Source organism: Taudactylus pleione, unplaced genomic scaffold, assembly GCF_031769625.1.
Source record: "Taudactylus pleione unplaced genomic scaffold, aTauple2 ptg000282l, whole genome shotgun sequence".
Classification (NCBI taxonomy): Eukaryota; Metazoa; Chordata; class Amphibia; order Anura; family Myobatrachidae; genus Taudactylus; species Taudactylus pleione.
Window position 1 is genome coordinate 16,238,350 of NW_028284684.1, and position 20,263 is coordinate 16,258,612.

At 44.8% G+C, this 20,263-nt stretch overlaps 1 protein-coding gene across 5 annotated transcripts in view; it reads left to right on the forward strand.

Annotated features, from left to right (window-relative positions):
• The window catches only part of CCDC92 (coiled-coil domain containing 92), a 66,007-nt gene extending 47,771 nt beyond the window's left edge, over positions 1 to 18,236 (forward strand). For all 5 annotated transcript variants that reach the window (XM_088482169.1, XM_088482173.1, XM_088482174.1 and 2 more), the window contains exon 4: positions 16,439 to 18,236. In XM_088482169.1, coding sequence (XP_088338295.1) covers positions 16,439 to 17,211 — 773 coding nt within the window. In that variant the 3' untranslated portion in view covers positions 17,212 to 18,236. The remainder of the gene's footprint in view (positions 1 to 16,438) is intronic.
• Positions 18,237 to 20,263: the final 2,027 nt, after the last annotated feature.

A 20,263-nucleotide genomic window follows, 5' to 3' on the forward strand; every position in this document is an offset into this window, starting at 1 on the left:
TAGTGTGGCTGTCAGTACTTGTACATCTGTGTGCAACAAAGTCTTAAATCTGGGTAAAAAGGTTCCATTATGGCCGGTCATGGCTATTCCTCCCACTACGTTCCATATGCTGAATCTGCGACTTTGTTCATAGGTTATACCAGTTTCTTTGCGACCTAGTGTCCCTAAAATGTGAGCAGCTTTGTATGCAGCTATAATGTGACTAAGACACAATATTAAGTGAAAAAGTATGCCTCTCTACCTGGGTCGGAGCATCTCAGTTTGCCAAGCGCCTCGTGCCGTATGGTGTATGAGGATACATCTCTTGCCATATTGTTAGGTAATAACCACCGAAATCCAGATGTACAGAAAGGTAAAATATTGCTACGCACTGATAGGGAAGTGCATTTTACTCTACCTATTTAAGGGAAAATCGTTGCGTGATATGCAGTGTCGGACTGGGGCATGAAGGGCCCGCTGGGGGAATGCAGTGATAGGGGCCCATACTTAGGGGTGGGCCCCTTAAAATATATACATATACAGTCAGGTACATAAATATTGGGACATTGACAGAATTTTCCGATTTTGGCCTCTATTCACCCCCACAATGGCTTTGAAATGAAACAAACAAGATGTGATTTAACTGCAGACTTTCAGATTTAATTTGAGGGTAATTACATCCAAATAAGGTGAACGGTGTAGGAATTATAACGGTTTCTATATGTGCCTCCCACTTTTTAAGGGGCCAAAAGTAATGGAACAAACTAAACAATCCTAAATCTAACATTCACTTTTTAATACTTTGTTGCAAATCCTTTGCAGGCAATTACAGCCTGAAGTCTGGAACGCATAGACATCACCAGACGCTGGGTTTCATCCCTGGTGATGCTCTACCAGGCCTCTACTGCAAATGTCTTCAGTTCCTGCTTGTTCTTGGGGCATTTTCCCTTCAGTTTTGTCTTCATAAAGTGAAATGCATGCTCAATCGGATTCAGGTCAGGGGATTGCCATTGCATAACATTCCACTTTTTAGCCTTAAAAAACTCTTTGGTTGCTTTTGCAGTATGCTTCGGGTCATTGTCCATCTGCACTGTGAAGCGCCGTCCAATGAGTTCTGAAGCATTTGACTGAATATGAGCATATAATATTGCCCGAAACACTTCAGAATTAATTCTGCTGCTTTTGTCAGCAGTCACATCATCAATAAATACAGGGGAACCAGTTCCATTGGCAACCATACATGCCCACGCCATGACACTACCACCACCATGCTTCACTGATGAGGTGGTATGTTTTGGATCATGAGCAGTTCCTTTCCTTCTCTTCTCTTCCCATCACTCTGGTACAAGTTGATCTTTGTCTCATCTGTCCATAGGATGTTGTTCCAGAACTGTAATGGCTTTTTTAGATGTTGTTTGGCAAACTCTAATCTGGTCTTCCTGTTTTTGTGGCTCACCAATGGTTTGTGGTGAACCCTCTATATTCACTCTTGTGAAGTCTTCTCTTCATTGTTGACTTTGACATATATACATCTACCTCCTGGAGAGTGTTCTTGATTTGGCCAACTGTCGTGAAGGGGTTTTTCTTCACCAGAGAAATAATTATTTTGTCATCCACCACAGTTGTTTTCCATGGTCTTCCGGGTCTTTTGGTGTTGCTGAGCTCTCCGGTGCATTCTTTCTTTTTAAGAATGTTCCAAACAGTTGATTTGGCCACATCTAATGTTTTTGCTATCTCTCTGATGGGTTTGTTTTGATTTTTCAGCCTAATGATGGCTTGCTTCACTGATAGTGACAGCTCTTTGGATCTCATATTGAGAGTCGACAGCAACTGATTCCAAATGCAAATGTCACACCGAGAATCAACTCCAGACCTTTTACCTGCTTAATTGATAATGAAATAATGAGGGAATAGCCCACACCTGTCCATGAAATAGCTTTTGAGTTGATAGTCCCATTACTTTTGGCCCCTTAAAAAGTGGGAGGCACATATCGAAACTGTTGTAATTCCCACACCGTTCACCCGATTTGGATGTAATTACCCTCAAAGTAAATCTGAAAGTCTGCAGTTAAAGCACATCTTGTTTGTTTCATTTCATAACCATTGTGGTGGTGAATAGAGGCCAAAATCTGAAAATTCTGTCAATGTCCCAATATTTATGGACTATATATATATATATATATATATATATATATATATATATATATATATAGTAAATACTGCTAGTGAATGCATGATAATGTACCAGATTAATAACAGCAATACATTGTAGAAAGTACACAATAGTCCTGTGCAGTATCATTCAATTGCACAGTCTGGAACATGATCCCTAAAGAAAGGGTCAGCCCTCAGGCACTGGGGCCCACCGGGGGTTTCCCCTGTACCCTTGTGGGCCAGTCCGACCTTGGTGATATGCCCTTAAATAATCTTTAAGCCCAGCTGCCCCTTTAAGTGTCACTAGGCAGCTGATTGCCTGTACTTTGCTGCACCTGTGTCATACTGTATATCCACACAGTCCCCAGTGGGTTTAGAGGAGAATTACAGGACAAATATAAATATTTCATGTAATCTTGTAACAGCTGATATGATGGATAAATAGTAAAAACAGGACTATTGAACAGCAAATGGCCTTTCCTTATTGATTTACTGCCCATTAGTGTCCTTGAACACATGAGCCCTTCATGTTCTGCTTGCAGACTGAAATCTGAGCTTGCGTAGGGATACAGGGCTGCAGTTCCATCAATAATTTATTCCTTATGGTGGCGGACTGAACCATCACTGTATTGTACAGCAAAGGGAAAATAAATCTTACAGACAAGTAGGATGCATTTCACATTTCATTTCCCGTAAGTCCTCATGAAAAAACAAAAGTCTCAAAACTGATTGCCAAAGAAAATTGGTCTGGTCTGTGACTTGATCTAATTCACAAATTGATAGAAAACAAGTTTGTAAAGTGGTTTAGAAATCATTTAACTTGTATGCTGTGAAATATTAATATTTGTAAGATAATTTTGATATTAAATAACATTGAATTGCTTTTATGATCTCTATTAAATAGTCAAAAATGTAAATCTAAAGGTGCCCACACACATACCGACTTTTCATCCAATTTGGCCGATTTCGACGAATCGTGACGACAGATCATGTAAAAAATGGCCAAATCGTGAGTTTCTACACATGATCACGATGCCGATGCGCGTCCCCGCTCGTCGTACATTGGATCTTCAGATCTGCCGTGCTGTAGGGCAGATTAGCCAATCTGGGATACAATGCATTGGCTGCAAGATAGATCTTAAGTCAGATTGGACATTTTTAACTCCAAATCGTGACCACGACTGCCTGGGGAGAGTTCAGGGGAAATCGTGTACATCATCTGATTGGGAGCAAGTCGGTATGTGTGTGGGCACCTTTAATTCTAACATAAAAAATGGGTTACAAACTTCTATACAGAACATTCACAAAAAATAATAGACCACTTTTTTCAGAAGAGATTTAATAAAATAGGATCAGTTTTCCAGATTAAGAGTTAGTTCAAGCTTCATCTTGCCAGATTGAGGGTCGGGTGAAGGCTCATCGGATCAATTTGCCAGATTGAGAGCTGGGTGTAGCCTCATCGGATCAGATTGCCACTTTGTCTGAACTGATAAAGACATTAGTGTCTAAAGCTGGGTACACATTAGATGATGTGTACCCAGCGACGATGGGAAGGGTGCGAGCAGAAATGCCGGCGCCAGCGGCTATAGCGCCCTGATGGAGCAACATTTGAATTGCTCCGCCGTGCGTCTTAAAAAAAAAAAGCCACCAGCAAAACATTTGAATCGCCCCCTATGACCACCATCCCAGTTCCTGCCTCTGCTCCCCGTTATGAGATAGTAATATTGATTACTTGGTTAGATACAGTATTCCGATAGGCAGTGCTTAAAGTGGTCCTAGAGAAGCGGTGGAACTCACCTCCCCCCTCGGTACTTATTGAATAAAGGGACAGTGCGCACTGAAAAACGGGGCATGGTCTCTAAAGAAAGGGGCGTGGTTACTCACACAATAGTATTCCCAATTCAAATCATGACACACAGTAGCACAATCTTATCCACATTACACCGGACATAGTGCCCCTGATTCACATTACACCACATAGTAGTGTCCCTTATTCATGTTATGACACACAGTAGTGTCCCTTTTCCACAATGCCCACAGTAGTGCCCCTTATACACAATGCTTACAGCAGTAGTGCCCCTAATACACATAATGCCGACAGTAGTAGTGCCCCTTATACAATGCCCCCAGCAGTAGTGTCCCTTATGCAATGTCCACTGTAGTGGTGCCCCTTATGCAATGCCCGCAGTAGTGGTAGTGCCCCTTATGCAGTGTCCACAGTAGTGGTGCCCCTTATGCAGTACCCCCTATGCAATGCCCCTAGTAGTGACCCCAGTAGTAATGCTCCCTTTAGTAGTGCCCCTAATAGTAATGCTCTTAATAGTAATGCCTCCTGTAGTAGTGCAACCAATAGTAATTCCCCCAATAGTAATGCCCCCTGTAGTAGTGCCTCAACAGTAGTAGCCCCTGTAGTAGTGCCCCCGATAGTAATGCCCTTTCTAGTAGTGCCCCCTGTAGTAGTAAAAAAACCCACAATACTTACCTTAAGCCCTGCGCCCGCGGCCGTCCGACGGGCTGCTCCTCGGAACTATGGGAGAGAAGTCATGACATTTCTCCCATACTGCCCACTGCGGGAGCCGGAAGCTGGAGCTCAGGAGTGAACTCCGGCTACCGCTGGCACTGTGGGAAGGAGCCGGCTGCCCGCTGGTAACAAAAATTTTAGCGGGTGCCCGGCAAATGAAGCCTCCCTGCGGCGACGAGCTGAGGTTGGCCGGAGGACGGAGGAACTGGTTAGTCTCCAAATAGAAGTGACAGAACGCAGTTCTGCCGCATTCCGGCCCACTTTAACCCCTGCCTATAGGTTATGTATGTATCCTTTATATGTAGTAGATACATGTGATTTGGCTAATTACAGCTGTTACAAATGTACAGTCTTTATAATCATGGACTATGGAAAGTATTATACCCCTTTAACACCGCAAACCCGGGACGACCCTGGATTTTGTACATGGCTTAGTCCCCTTTCAGACTGGTGGCTAGGGGTGGACATTGGAAGCCGATGGTTAGCAACCATTGATGTTTCCGATTCGATGGAAGTACTCTATCCATCGAATACCAGGAATTCGGTGGTTGCCAGCAATTGGATGCAGCTTTCCGATGCCCATCCGATGGCTGGCTGTGGGGGGGAAGGAGCAGCGGGTGAGAAGCAGGAGAATAGATGCCGTGCGCATGGCACTTATTTTCAGTGTAGGGCAGTGTTGGCTAACCTTGACACTCCAGCTGTTATGGAACTACATAACCCAGTATGCACTGCTACAGTTTTGCTATTAGGGCATGCTAAAACTGTGGCAGGGCATGCTGGGATATATAGTTCCACAACAGCTGGAGTGTCAAGGTTAGCCAACACTGGTGTAGGGGAAGCCTAGGGGCAGTGCAACTTGGATAGTGCTGGGCATGCCCCCACAGTGACGTGGATGGGAAGGGGTATGATGAGGCTCCACCCCCTGTCACAGAGGCTCTGCCCCTTCGCGATGTTTATATTTTATAGTTGCGATGCAGTGGCTAGTTGCCATTGCATTGCTGGATTTGATGTCAAAAGCCTGGCAACCATTCGATGTCGGTTGATGACGTCACCGCTGTCACGTGCCTAGCCGGCGCTTGGAGATGAGATCATCTCCAAGTGCCGGCTCTTCCTATGCTGTGAACGGGTCGCACGTTCACACTGCACTGCAAGCCGGGTTAAACTCGTGTTCAACCCTGCTTGTTACCCGGGTTAAAATGCCGGGTCGCTCGACCGGGTTATTTCAACACTGAGCAATATCCCGGGTTGCTGTGCGTTCATGTGAAATAACCCAGGTTAATGCTGGCACTATGAAAGGGGAATTACTGTGTCCTATAGAGTTTCCATTAAGGGTTAAACACTGATCTTGGAGTGACCCAAATTCAGAGTACAGATGTATCTACACACATCTTGCCTCTGTGCGCTACAAGTCGCATTAAACAAGCATCTTCTTGTGCAACTTCAAATGTGCCTTATTCGCAAAGTGATGCAAATAGGATGCACAAGCAGCTTCTGCTGATTAAAATGATATGTGACATGCCTCTATTCTGTGTAGGACTGCGGCTGTATGCATACGAAATGCTACGTTACAGTATCACAGCCACTGACACTGCAACGTAGCATTTCGTGTGCAGCTACAGCCGCAGTCATACACAGAATAGAGGCATGCTGCATATCATTTTAATCAGAAGCTGCTGGTGTGTCCTATGCACATCTATTTGTGATTAAGACGCATTTGAAGGTAAAAAGTTGCACAAAACAGGCTCAGCGCTACAGTCACACCACAGCATGGCGCGACAAGAAGGGATGTTTAAAGCGCAAGGAAGTAAGATGTATGTGGACACATCTGTATAATGATTAACTAGGCAATAACATGGGCTAATTACTCTTGTGTGACAACAGGGTATATAGAATAAATATGTAAGTACAGTGTCAGAACTCGTACTTTCTTACACAATGTGAATTGATGTAAACCAGGTTTATCTAAAGTAACTTCAGATTATAGGATTGATGATGACCACATTAAGATATTATTTTTCTAATTATCCTGATTAGACTATAACTATGACATGAAGAAATTTAGGGGCCCGTTTATCAATGATCACATTCTCAATGCCATCTGGGCGCTATATTAGTCCCCATGATCGCATTGCAGTATGCGATCATAACACCGAGATGCATTAACAAGCACCGCAGGGTGCTCCAAAAGGAGCCCATCCCTGCTATGTGCTCAGAGTTAAAACTAATTCTTATTGAAGCGTCAGTGTGACCTGATTGTTTCAATATTCCTGGCGCTTAGGAGGATTATATAAAAAATATATATATTTTATTAATTTGGTGTTACATATATGCTGAATAAAAACATTGGATAAACTCACTTATGTTGTAAATTGGAAGGTTCTGTATAACTAATTTAGCGCAATGCAGCTGGACTAAGTGTCAGTTGCATATCTGACACATATATAGAGGAAACAACACTTGCATGGATAGACCGCGCTATTGCTAAAATAATATACTTGAATGATCCAAAAATCACAAGGCTTCTGTACATTTTACACTGTATTTATTCACAAAGACAACTGTAAAAGGATAAAATGTATCAGGTATAATACCACTGACTAGCAAATTGCTACCTGTAAGTAGCTATCACATATAATAATATTTTTGAAACACATAAACAATCATCCAATAGGGGATAAAATAACGATTTCTCAGTCCAATTGCAATCTCAAGGCTTACATGATATGTTTGGTGGCCACCTAAATTCCAATTGCAGTACTTAGTAAATGAGCTTGATTATTCTCACTAAAACTTTTTATCCAAAATAAATCCAACAGTGTATTTTGATTTAATAGTATTGGTTCCAGGGTAATACCTGTAGTATAACTGTTGTGTCCAAAAATATCTTCCCGCATTATGTCCTGCTGACTCCAGCAAAAGTGTTCTTATAGTGCGCCATGTTAACCCTTCTACAGCACAACCACTATGTATCCTCTAAAAGTTGTAGCAATATGTAAACAAAGTCAATAGTTTGTGGTTTAGCTGTGAATAAGCACGATAATATTGGTGGTCTGGTCGCAGCCATGCTATTAACTTGAATCAGTTGTCACCCCTCGGACAGGTAAAACTTGGCTGGTCGGGGTGTAGCTAGCAAACTCACCTGTTGGAGAGTGCAGCGACGTCGGGTCCTGGTTCGTCACGCTGTGTGTAGACTACGGTCAGCTGCTGTCTTTTCACCGTATGAAGATCCTGGCATCTTATAGCCTGCCGCTGACGCTTCTAGCACCTCCTTAAGCCGCATATGTATATGCAGCTAGCAGTCTCACACTACTGTCTGGGAGAATCCAAAAGCAGCTCGTAGTGGTGGATGATATCAAGAATTCAGAAGCAATTGTAGTATCCCAATCACGCGTTTCACTCCCAACATGTAGCTTTTTCAAGATCTTGAAAAATCTCTGTGTTGGGAGCAAAATATGCCACAAATATTTAATGTTCTTAGACACTATCTGAATGAGAAGCCAACTGCACCTAATGACAAGGAAAGTCTGCAGAATAAGTGGAGTGGATGGTTCCTGTTTAAAAAAAATAATGAATGCACAATTTTATAAATATGTCCCCTATGCTTAGAGGGATCAAAAGATACATTTCAGCCCTTAGGGTGGATGCATTTATTACACAAGTTTTAAGATGTTTGTCACTAACCTTTATCTCCCAAAAAGGCCCCTATGGAAAGGCATCAGAAATAACGGGAGAGAGAGAGCGCCTATATTGCAGCACGAGTTGCTTGTAGACTAGTGGTGCCAGTAACAAATAAGATATTATTGATGGTCTACATTTAGTGCAGCCTCTAATGTTTTATGATAGAAGCCTCATTGGACATTCTTTGAAGTTATTGGGTAAATCTATTGTACAGTAAGAGCACACTTGTTGCTGCTGCAAACACAACTTCTGTGAGGTATTGTACAATTTGAGGGAGATTTACTATTCAACACTATGGTGGATCAGTCACTTTAATTTGGTCAAACTCAGCTGAAAGAAGCAAGACACTACAGGCCAGGGAACCAGGCTATATTTCCAGAGACCTATCTGTAAGGGAGGACAGAGTATGGCATTTTGTAATATAGCAACAGTGCAAATAGATGACTTTATGCAAGGATGCGGCCCAACCAGTTTGCTGAAGATGATGCACTTGAGACTTTGGTTTGTGTAGTATTGAAGAATTGCAGACAGATGTGCACTGCTACAGATATCACTAGATACTTAGACTTCTGCTCACATCCAAGTCAGGATTGTTTCATTCATTTCAGAGAACCCAGAACTAAAGAGTCCAAACTGGTCTCATGGGGTTAAGATTTTTTTTTTTTTAATAAATTAGTAATGAAGGATGTGCATAATGATCAACAGAGAAAGGAAATGTAATCAATACTATTTCTAGTTTGCCAAACATCAGGGAGTTTTGTGCGATCTTGTAGCCTAAAATTCTCAGTACTGTATTTACATAAGCAGAAGAGTTTTAATTGTTAAAATGTATTCATCATGAATGTAGAATGCCCAATTGGCTTGCAGAATGAGACTGATATGGAGCATGCTCATCTGCATATTCCCATTTTCACTAAAATGATGTTCTTTTATGTCCCTATCAGTATGAGGCGCTTCCTTAGGCCAAGTCATGTTATCCAGGATAATAAATAATGACTACTTGTATAGCCAAGGGTTTAAAGTGTCTTACCTCAACAATATACAGATGTGTCCTCATACACCTAGCCTCAATACGCCATGTGGCACTAGATGCCTGGCGCGAGTGAGCCGTCAAGTCCCGTGGGACACTGCTTGCGCTGAGTGTCTTTGTTGTTCAAAAATGCATGTTACTCGCAATCGGCTGTGACAATGACAGCAGCCTTTCTTCCCATCCCAGCATACGCTGCTGTGTGCTGGGCTGTGATGGCTTCAGGGAGGCTGCTGCTGCCACTGAGCTCAACAGCAGTCTCGTCTGCCTGCACCTGGTGTGTGGTAGGAGAGGGCGTAGCGATCGCACTGATCCTCTTGGATCTGGCTCTGGCCGAGGGGCGCACGGCACCACCCCTGTGTGGCACTGCTTCGTGGCGCCACTATTAATATTTATATATATTTTTTTTTTTTAGGGAGTGTGGCCATGCCTGCATGATTAGGCCATGCCCAATACAGTACCCGGGCCCGGCACAGCTCTCTACGGCCCTGCCTGGTGCCTGTAGAGAGGAGCAGCCACCGGGGAAATGTAAAGTCTTAATACAATGTCACAATGCTCTGATCATCGATGGGCCAATATATTGTTGATTGATATTAAACTCTATGTTAATGTTGTGTTTCCAAATATATATATAATTTTTAATAAATTGTGTTGACAAGTTATAGATAGATTTTTCTTGACCTAATTCAATCATAAAAAAACCTGACAATTTCTGAGCAGTTTTTGAAAAAAATATTACTCAGTGAAGTGGTTAAGGCATTATACATTTGTCCCAAAGAAAACCAGAGACGAGTGGTTTGGTTTTGGCACGGATCTTCTCGCCAAGTTCCGTTCTCAGAACAAAGCAAAGACTACAGACATCATGGAGACTCAGCTAGTCAGGCCAATGTTAGGCTCGAAATTCTGAAAGCTGTACATAGCTCTGAATAAAAGTTCATAAGTAATCCATTACATGTATTTTTACTTTTCATATCATGTTTGCATTTATCAACACGAGTTAGAGGTGCTGCTCTATTAATGACAAAGATAAAATTCACTCTCATTATTAGACACCATTACCCCAGTGGTAGAATACCTGTATAGCATGCAGGTACTGATGTTACGTGGTTGAAATACCTATTGCTGATATACCCTGCAGGTAGCGTTGCATCAGTGAAGGGTCTTGGGCATACAAACGGAGATTAACCGGAATATAGACAAGCAGAGACCCTCTGTTGCATTTCTCCTCTATGCTCCTTTATAGCAGTGACTTACAGGTCACATTGATACCTGCATGCATTTTAGGATTCCAACAATTCTAGTGTGGACTTGTTTTTTTGTGGCAACACACTAATGATTCCACACCAATGTACATAAAAGGGTCAGGACACAGGCTGGAGTGCATGGCCCCTTCCTCTTTGTTGGTTCTTCCCCCTCACACAGAATGGAAGGCCCTGAACAGCAACAGGTAGTGATTGTGCTGGAGTATTGGTAGTTAATTCTGGAAGGAGGGTGTGTATCTGGGCGCTGCTAGGGTATTAGTAGTGAATGCAGGGGGTGGGTGTGTATCTAGGTGTTGCTGGGGTGTTGGCAGTGAATGGGGTGAGGAGATGTGTGGGTGATGCTGGAGTGTTTGCAGAGGGGGAGAGAGTGTGCCTGGGTGCTTCTAGGGTGTTAGAACTTAGTAGTGAATGCAGGGGAGGAGGGGGTGTGTCTGGGTACTGATGTGATGTTGTCAGTGAATGCAGGGGGGGGGGGTGTGTGTCTGGGTACTGATGTGATGTTGTCAGTGAATGCAGGGGAGGAGGGGGTGTGTCTGGGTACTGATGTGATGTTGTCAGTGAATGCAGGGGGGGGGGGGGTGTGTCTGGGTACTGATGTGATGTTGTCAGTGAATGCAGGGGAGGAGGGGGTGTGTCTGGGTACTGATGTGATGTTGGCAGTGAATGCAGGGGGGGGGGGGTGTCTGGGTGCTGATGTGATGATGTCAGTGAATGCAGGGGGGGGGGTGTGTCTGGGTACTGATGTGATGTTGGCAGTGAATGCAGGGGGGGGGGTGTGTCTGGGTACTGATGTGATGTTGTCAGTGAATGCAGGGGGGGGGGGTGTGTGTCTGGGTGCTGATGTGATGTTGGCAGTGAATGCAGGGGGGGGGGGTGTGTCTGGGTACTGATGTGATGTTGTCAGTGAATGCAGGGGGGAGGGTGTGTCTGGGTACTGATGTGATGTTGGCAGTGAATGCAGGGGGGGGGGTGTGTCTGGGTGCTGATGTGATGTTGTCAGTGAATGCAGGGGGGGGGGTGTGTCTGGGTACTGATGTGATGTTGTCAGTGAATGCAGGGGGGGGTGTGTCTGGGTACTGATGTGATGTTGTCAGTGAATGCAGGGGGGAGGGTGTGTGTCTGGGTGCTAGTGGTGAATGCGAAAGGGATGTGGAAAGTGTGTCTGGGTTCTGCAGTAGTGTTAGCAGTAAATGCAGAGGGAGAGTGTGTGTCTGGGTGCTATAGTGTTGGCAGTAAATGCAGAGAGGGGGAGGAAAGTGTGCGCCTGGGTGCTTCTAGGTTGTTAGTAGTAAAAGCAGGGGGGAGGGTGTGTGTATGAGTGCTGCTGGAGTGTTGATTTTGAATGTAGGTGGGAGGGTGTGTCTAGTTGCTGCTAGTTTGGAAGTGAATGTGGGGGTGGGGTGAGAAAAGTGTGTGTTTGGGTGCTGCTGTAGTGTTGGCAGTGAATGCAGGGTAGAGAGTATGTGTCTGGGTGCTGTTACAGATGTGTCCCCATACATCTAACATCAGGATCCGTGCAACTCTGCTAGCGTCTGCCATCTTTTTTTGACAAAAATGTGTCTTAGTCGCTGCAAAGCAACTATGACACACCAGCAGTCTGTGCTGATTAATTTGATATATGCAACACTTGTACAATTGTGTGCACCTGAGTCTGTTTATGAAGCACAACAGAACTTGGATTGAAACAAGCCACGGCGGCTATATTGTAGCACTTTGTATACAGATTAAGGGACTCATTCCCACACAGATATGCATTTAATTTGATATGCAACACTTGTATATAAAGTTAAAAAGCAGTCTGCTGGTGCATCCTAGTCGTATCGCATTGCAACTTAGATGCATTTTCGACAACAAAAGACATAAAAAAGGTCATGGCGCTAGCAGATGCTCTTTTTGGCGCGACACATCTGTAGATTGTTAGTAGTGAATGCAGGTGTGTTTGTGTGGGGGAGGTGTCTGAGTGCTGATGAGGTGTTGGCAGTGAATGTAGTGGGAGGAGAGTGTGTGTTTGGATGCTGCTGTGGTGTTGAACGTGAATGTGAAGGTGGGAGGGGGTGTCTGGATGCTGCTGAGGTGTTGGAAGTGAATGCAGGGGGATGGAAATTGCGTGATTAGGTGCTTCTGTGATGTTGGTAGTAAATGTGGTTTAGGGGGACTGTGTGTGAATGCTGCTGGGACTGGGGTGTTAGTAGTGAATGTGTGCGGAGGGTGGGCGCCAACAACAATCTGGTCTCCAGACTCCTGGAATGAACATACGCCCTGTATAGATACCTCCTGTCAGTGGCGTAACTAGGGTATTTGGAGCCAAGGGCAAGTTAAAAAACGGTGCATCCTTATACAGTGCCCCCAGTAGTGGACCTCCCCTATGCAGCGTCACCCAGTAGTTGACCTCCCCTATGCAGCGTCCCCCAGTAGTGCCTCTTATACATTGCCCCCAGTAGTGGTCCCCCTATACAGTGCCCTCCAGTAGTGGTCCCACCTGTGCAGTGCCTCAGTAGTGGTCCCCCCCAATGCAGTGCCCCCAGTAGTGATTCCCCCCCAATGCAAAGCCCCCCAGTAATGGCCCCCCTATGCAGACCCCCCAGTAGTAGCCCCCCTATGCAGTGCCCCCCAGTAGTTCCTCCCCTATGCAGTGCTCCACAGTAATGGTCCCCCCTATGCAGTGACCCTTACATATATAGAACAAAGACACACACAAAAAAACTCCCAACACTTACCTGAATCCCCGCTCCCGCTGCCGTCCGTTCCTCCGTCCTCCCGCTTGGCACTATGGGAGAGACATCATGACGTCTCTCCCAACACCCACTGTGGAAGACGGAGCTCATGAGTACTCTCCAGCCCGACTCTGGCCGTGGGTGCGGCTGCCAATGAGAGTCTTTCTGACTCTCATTGTCTGCTAAAACAAACACACCGCCGCCGGGTAGTATGGAGTGTACTACCTGGTGCCAGTGGCAATGTGTTTGTTACTGTGCAGTGCGGACCGCTCACTACACTACCTGGCCAGCCGGTCCGACGGCGCCCAGGGCACGTGCCCTGCTCGACTCCCCCTAGTTACGCAACTGCATCCTGTTGCATTTCCAATTTACTGGGCAGTATTGATGCAGCTGTGCAAAACTGTCCATCTCTGAATTAGACCCAAAATCAGTAGCTAAGTAATGAAACTCTTTTAACGATCTATGGATAAAATGTAATATGATATATGTAGAGTGATGTTCATATAAAGACATTTGGACATTAAAATATTATTCACATATAACACTATAATAAATCGATCTTGTTGCAGTGTATAAAAAAAGTTACAGAAACATCAAGCTACAACATCAACACAGAAAATTGTTACAACTAAATTAAAAGCAAATAAAAGTAGAATATAATTTAAATTTATAATTAAATTACAGTCTGGTCAATATATATAAAATGAGAATAAAAAAAATTCTACAGAGTTTGCATAAAAGAAAGGAGACAAAATCCCAGATATTTTTAAATGACATTAATAATGTGTCATATTTACAACAAGAGGAACATATCTGTTTGGGCAGGGGGTACATCAGTAATAAGTGACACCACAGCAGCCAGGATTGTGAAAAGATATAGTGGCATATTACATTTTCTGCAAGATTTTTGCTGCAAAACTCAATTTCTGATTAACGTGGCTAAGCATGCTCCCGGTTCTCACGCTATCCAATTGAAAACATTTGGGCTCAATAATAATATTTTCCTGAAATACCTGGGCAAATTTTTGTAAAAATCGGGGAAATCAGCCTGTACCCTAAATAAATGCAAATAAATATTGGATAACAGTATATATGTATATTACTGTCCCAAAGAAAAATATTTTGTGCTTTTAATTTGTTTTAAATTTGCAATTTGTAATAGCAGTGAAATAATTATAGAAAGCAATTTATTTTACCAGCACACAGCAGTGTGTACCGGAAGCTGCTGCTGCCGCCGACAGGAAGGGGGAGGAGGGTGGGAGTGGCAGATATGGACTCCCATCTGGCTCCTCTAGTAACCTTGGGCTCGAGTAATACCCGCTTCCCCTCCCCTCTCGGGGAATCCGGTTAAAATCCCAACAGTCAGAATCCTGGCGCTTAGAATGCCAGCCCAGGAATCCGGACATCTGTCAGAATCCTGGCGCTGGCATCCCTGTGGTTAGGAGCAGGGCTGGGGCTAGTTGTTAGGCACTAAGGGAAGGGTTAGGGATAGGCACTAAGGGGGGAGGATTAGGGTTAGGCACTAAGGGGGGAGAGTTAGGTTTAGGGTGCGGGGAGGGGGATATTAGATTTAGGCACTGGGGACGAGGTTAGGGTCAGGCACTGGGGAGGGAGGGTTAGAGTAGGGAGAGGGGGAGGGTTAGAATACTGACCGACAAGTGTCGGTATTCTAACCCTGTCAGGATCCCAAGCACCAGCATCCCGTACCAAACCCCCTCTCGGCGCCCCTGGAAGAACTGGGGAGAAGAGTAGGTCAAGGCAAGGTAGCAGATTACAGTGGAGATTTATGAGGAGGGATGGTAGATTTTGATGAAAAGCTGTTTTGAGAGCACATCTGAAGCTGGCATGACTGGTAGATAGTGTGACTTGGCGAGAGAGTGGGTGAGTGAGTGAATGAATGAGTTCCAGAGGAAAGGAATGGAGCAGGAGACTATTTACTATTATTCAGGTTAGGCCAAAAGAATGGCGTAACAGTGGCCCCCCACAGACCCTGTGGTGGCTTGGGGGAACTGGGGGACAGGGTGTTGATTTGGAGTCGCACTGCCAGACAGCTGCCCGCAGCAACCACTGAGACTATAAACACAGTGCTGCCGTCTTCTAATGTGGCGCCGGTCGCGAGGCCATCAAGGCTTCGGAACGGCAGCCAATCAACAGCAGGTGCCAGTCCGTTAGCTCTGATTCGCTCGTGATCGGTACCACAATGATGGCGACGCTGTGTCTCTAGTCTCAAGGGTTGCTGTCAGTGCGACTCCAAATCAACGCCCTGAGGCTGCTGGAGGGGAAAGGGGCATAATATGTAAAAGGGGCATCACTGTGTGGCATAATGTGTTATTACTATGTGGCATAATGTGTAAGGGACATTACTGTGACATTAATCAGCTCCTGTCATTTTTCAAACAGCCTGTAACATGACAGTTAGGAGCTGAGTGGCTGGTCATTTATCACCCTCCACTTTATCACTCTCCAAAGCTTAATACATCTGTCCCAATGTCCTATAATGGGGTATTAGTGTGACATAATGTGTTATAAGGGGCAATACTTAGTGCGGCATAATGTGTTATAAGGGGCATAACTTAGTGAGGCATAATAAGTAAGGGGCTTTACTGTATCACGAAACCACTCACCTTTTTCTGGGGTGCACGTGCAAGAGGTGTGCGCAGAAAAACGTGTTTTGTGTGGGGGGTTTTTTTTTTGGGGGGGGGCGTCAGAAACTTTTTTGCATGGGGTAGCAAAATTTATAGTTACACCACTGGGCCGACACCTGGGGACCTGCATCACTGTTCTCATTAGAAAAAAATCCACATTGAATGTTTTCCAGGTCTCCTCACAGTATCTCAGGTGAAAAACTTGGCTCCACCTATGGAGTATTTAAAATGTGTCAGTGAGTAATGAATACACCAGTGCACCTGCTGGGTGACTTGGAGAATGTGAACTGTGTGGGGCCCTGAGAACCACTGTACTATATAATCCCTACAATATGTGCTTCAAATCTATGGTTTAAATTGCTTTCACAATTTTGGATTGTTTATAACCCCAAACTAAAGAAATATGACATCTGCCTTAATAAGGAAACATAACCTTTAATAATCATTTTTTTCCGCAGGGGATAGTACTTCAAGAAGCAGTGAGCTAAGGAGGAACTGTGAGGAGCTGGAAGCTCAACTGAAAGACAAAGAAAAAGAGAACAAGGAGCTGTTAATGGAGTTAGAGCAGAAAAATGCAATGATAATAGTGCTGGAAAATACAATAAAGGAAAGGGAGAAAAAATATTTAGAAGAACTAAAAGTTAAAAGCCATAAATTAAACATGTTGTCCAGCGAACTGGAGCAGAGAGCCAGCACTATTGCATACCTTACATCTCAGCTGCACGCAACCAAAAAGAAGTTGCTCAGTTCAAGCGGGGCCCCTGAGGTCGCTCCTCCTGGGAGCCCAGTAATGTCCAGCTATAAGCCATCTCCCCCAAAGGAAAAGCTACCTGAGACGCCAAGAAGAAGAATGAAAAAGAGTCTGTCCACACCACTAAATGCTGACTTTGCCGAGGTCTACAGGCTTGGGGCAGATGGGCGTAAGATAATGTTGCGTGAGCCTGTGGACGCTATGCCTGACCCAACTCCATTTTTATTGGCGAGACAGTCGGTGGACACACAGATCATCAAAGAGCGGCCACTTGTTATACCTCCTATTCGCTCTGATTCAAGTAGTCCAGCTAAAGAGAAGAAGCAGAAAGCCCACATCGGGGTCGCACATAGGATTCCACATGCAACCACTGTCCAGAGCCAGCTTGTGCCCCAGCCAGAAGTTGAAACATTAGCAGTGGATCAGGTTAATGCAAGCAAAGTTGTTAGGAAGCACTCAGGAACTGACAGAACTATTTAAATATATCCAACTAAACACAATGTTAAAACAAATATGTTGCTTTTTATGCACTGTGTGACCAAGATAAATACAAACTGTAGATTTGATTTTTTTTTTCCATTTTCCTATTATTTTGAATTGCCCTGCATGCCAAATGTGAACAGACTTTCTGCTGAGAAAAAATAATCTGCTGTCCTACAATCCTTAATGCAAGTTACACAATGAATAAGTGCTATGGTGATATATGAACCTATGTAAAGCTTGCTCCAAATCTTCCATCTAATAGTGGCTATGCTATAAAATAAAGCACAGCATTGCCACTTGTACAATTCTACTAAATAACACAGCAATATTAGTCTGGCAAGCAACAAGCAGTATAAGGCTGGTAACACGTAATACTCTATTCTGTACACTGTATAACAATGCCTTTACCCTACAGGCAGCACGTAAAATAATGCAGATATATGTGTATGTCTGATGGAACTTAATAAGACAATGTACTCACACTGAGTTAGTGGTGGTGTTTATCTTTTCAGAGTGTTTAACAATTTTCTTTAACTACAGTGCAAACCGATTCCAGGACTCAACCTGTCTCATCTAATGCATCTAATTCCCCGTGATCAGTGTCCAAAGTAGGATGCAGCACATTTGTAACAGATGGAAACTTCCTCTCCTAAACATGAAATTCACAAATGAGGTGAACATGGTTTTAAAAAGCTGAGTGAGTTAATACGCTTTAAAGTGTATACACCTCAGTCATTGCTAATATGTCTTTATTAATTATTATTCTTGTTATCCTTTATTTATATGGTCACAAGGGGTCTGCAGCGCCTTACAAAGTACATAAAAAGAAAAGTAATATTAAACAACAAAAAAAAGAGACTCAAAGTACAAAACACTGCAGAATATGGACAGGGTTTATAAACATCGCTGCATCAACAGTCAAAAATTCAGCGCCGGATGAACCCAAAGGCTTCGTGCCTTTGTTGGCAGGGTCGGATTGAGGCTCGTGGGGGACCCAGGGCAACTAAGTTGTGGGGCACCCTCCAAGCCACAAATTACCCCCCCCCCCCCCCCCCCCCCACTGATGACTCACCTTGCATGCTGGCCGGCAGAGCTGCTTCCCTCAGTGTCACCCTCCTTCCTTATAATTACCCAGCTCATATCACCCTCTCATCCCCCCCTCTTCCTTATCCTCCTCACATTACCCTCTCATCATTATCATCCTTACATTGCCCTCATCATTTTTACCCTCCTCACATTGCTCCCCTCATTATTACCTCCTGAAATCACCCCCCTCACTCATCATTACGTAGCTCACATAACCCTCCGTCATTACCCTCCTCACATCACCACCCCATAATCATTACAGCGCTCACATCACCCCCTCCTATCACCTCGTGGCCCATCATCATTATCCCCCTCCCTCACATATCACCTGGCTGCTTGTCACTGACTGGTCAGGCCACTCAGTGTAGTCATTTTCTCCCTCGCCTCTCAGCCCACCCCTTGTGTGATGTCAGGCAGTCACCGCACCTTGTGTGATGTCAGGCAGTCACCGCACCTTGTGTGATGTCAGGCAGTCACCGCACCTTGTGTGATGTCAGGCAGTCACCGCACCTTGTGTGATGTCAGGCAGTCACCGCACCTTATGTGATGTCAGGCAGTCACCGCACCTTGCGTGAGGTCAGCTTGTCTTAGCCTCTGTTGCCAGAAATATCCAAAAACTGGCATACAGAGCTTGGTGCGGCCGCTTCCGAGACAGAGGTTGCCCCCTAGGATCCACCTGCACTGTACAGCCGCTGCCTGTGTGGGGGCCCCTCTGTGTGGGGGGACCCGAGACGACCACCCCTGTCGCCCTCCCCTTAATCCAGCCCTGGTTGTTGGCAGTGAGGATGGTATAAATGAGGGAAGGAAAAGGGCCCTGCACATGACAGTCTAAAGGGGAGTGACAGACAGGGGTGACTCAGAGGACAGAGTGAGCATGGAGCAGTTGGTTAGGATGAGAGCTGGAAGGCTTTCACAAGGATGAGGGTCTTGAATACTAGTTTGAAACTTTGTAGAGAGGTGGAGAGTCTGATAAGGAGAGCGAGAAAGTTTCAGAGGTAGAGAGCAGCATGGGCAGAATTTGGAGGTGGGAGTTGTGAGGAGAGGCAGCAATAAATTGTGGATCGTAGTGGGAGTGTGAAGAGAGATCTGGGGGCCTATGTATCAAGCTGATTTTTACATAAAATTATGCATAAACGGCAGTTTCTGAACAATTTCATGTATCGTTCCTATGTACTAATGACACAATACAGGAGATTTCACAGAAATCTCTGGCAAAGTGCTAATTAGCTCTTCAGGCCGCAGTCCATAGTATTATCAATGGGGACTACGATCTGTACTAAAGCTTTTCAGAGTTTAGCCCCGATAGTTTACACAGTTTTTAGATGGTGTAAACTACTTTTTGTCTTTGGGGTCTCCAGGGGCAGGAGAGAGATCTTTTGATCTCTCTCTTTCACGGCCCCCAGTCGGCTCTGGAAGCTGACACTGTGCGCATGTACAGTGACCGCTTCCCCCCAGAGACGTCTTTCACTTCTGTGAAAGACTTCCACAATTTGCTGGGGATATAACTTGCTGGGACAGCGGTTACCACAATTTGCAAGTTCCTCTTTGTACATAGCAGGGATATTTTCATTAATAATGAAAATATCCCCACCGATATGGATACTTAATAATCGCGGCTGGTCTGAGATTATTAGTATATAGACCCCTGCCAGGGGAGTTTTAAGAGAGAAGGGGGCCCGTGTGCAGACTCAGTGCGGGCCCCCTCCTCTCTCTGGCAGTGCACTGGTCATGCTCTGGCCTCTGGGAAAATTGCGTCTACACCGTTTTCCCAGGAATAGCAGTAGTGTCTGCTATTGGCCACCGCCATTTTCCCAGTGATTTTTTGCAGCACTATGGACAGGTAAGTATAAGACTAATGGATGCAGGGTGTGGACCCCCCTGGACCCGTGTGCCCAGCACCCATTATAGACTCGCCCCTGGCCCCTGGGCAGAAATGTCAATAGGATAGAATTGGGATTTGTTT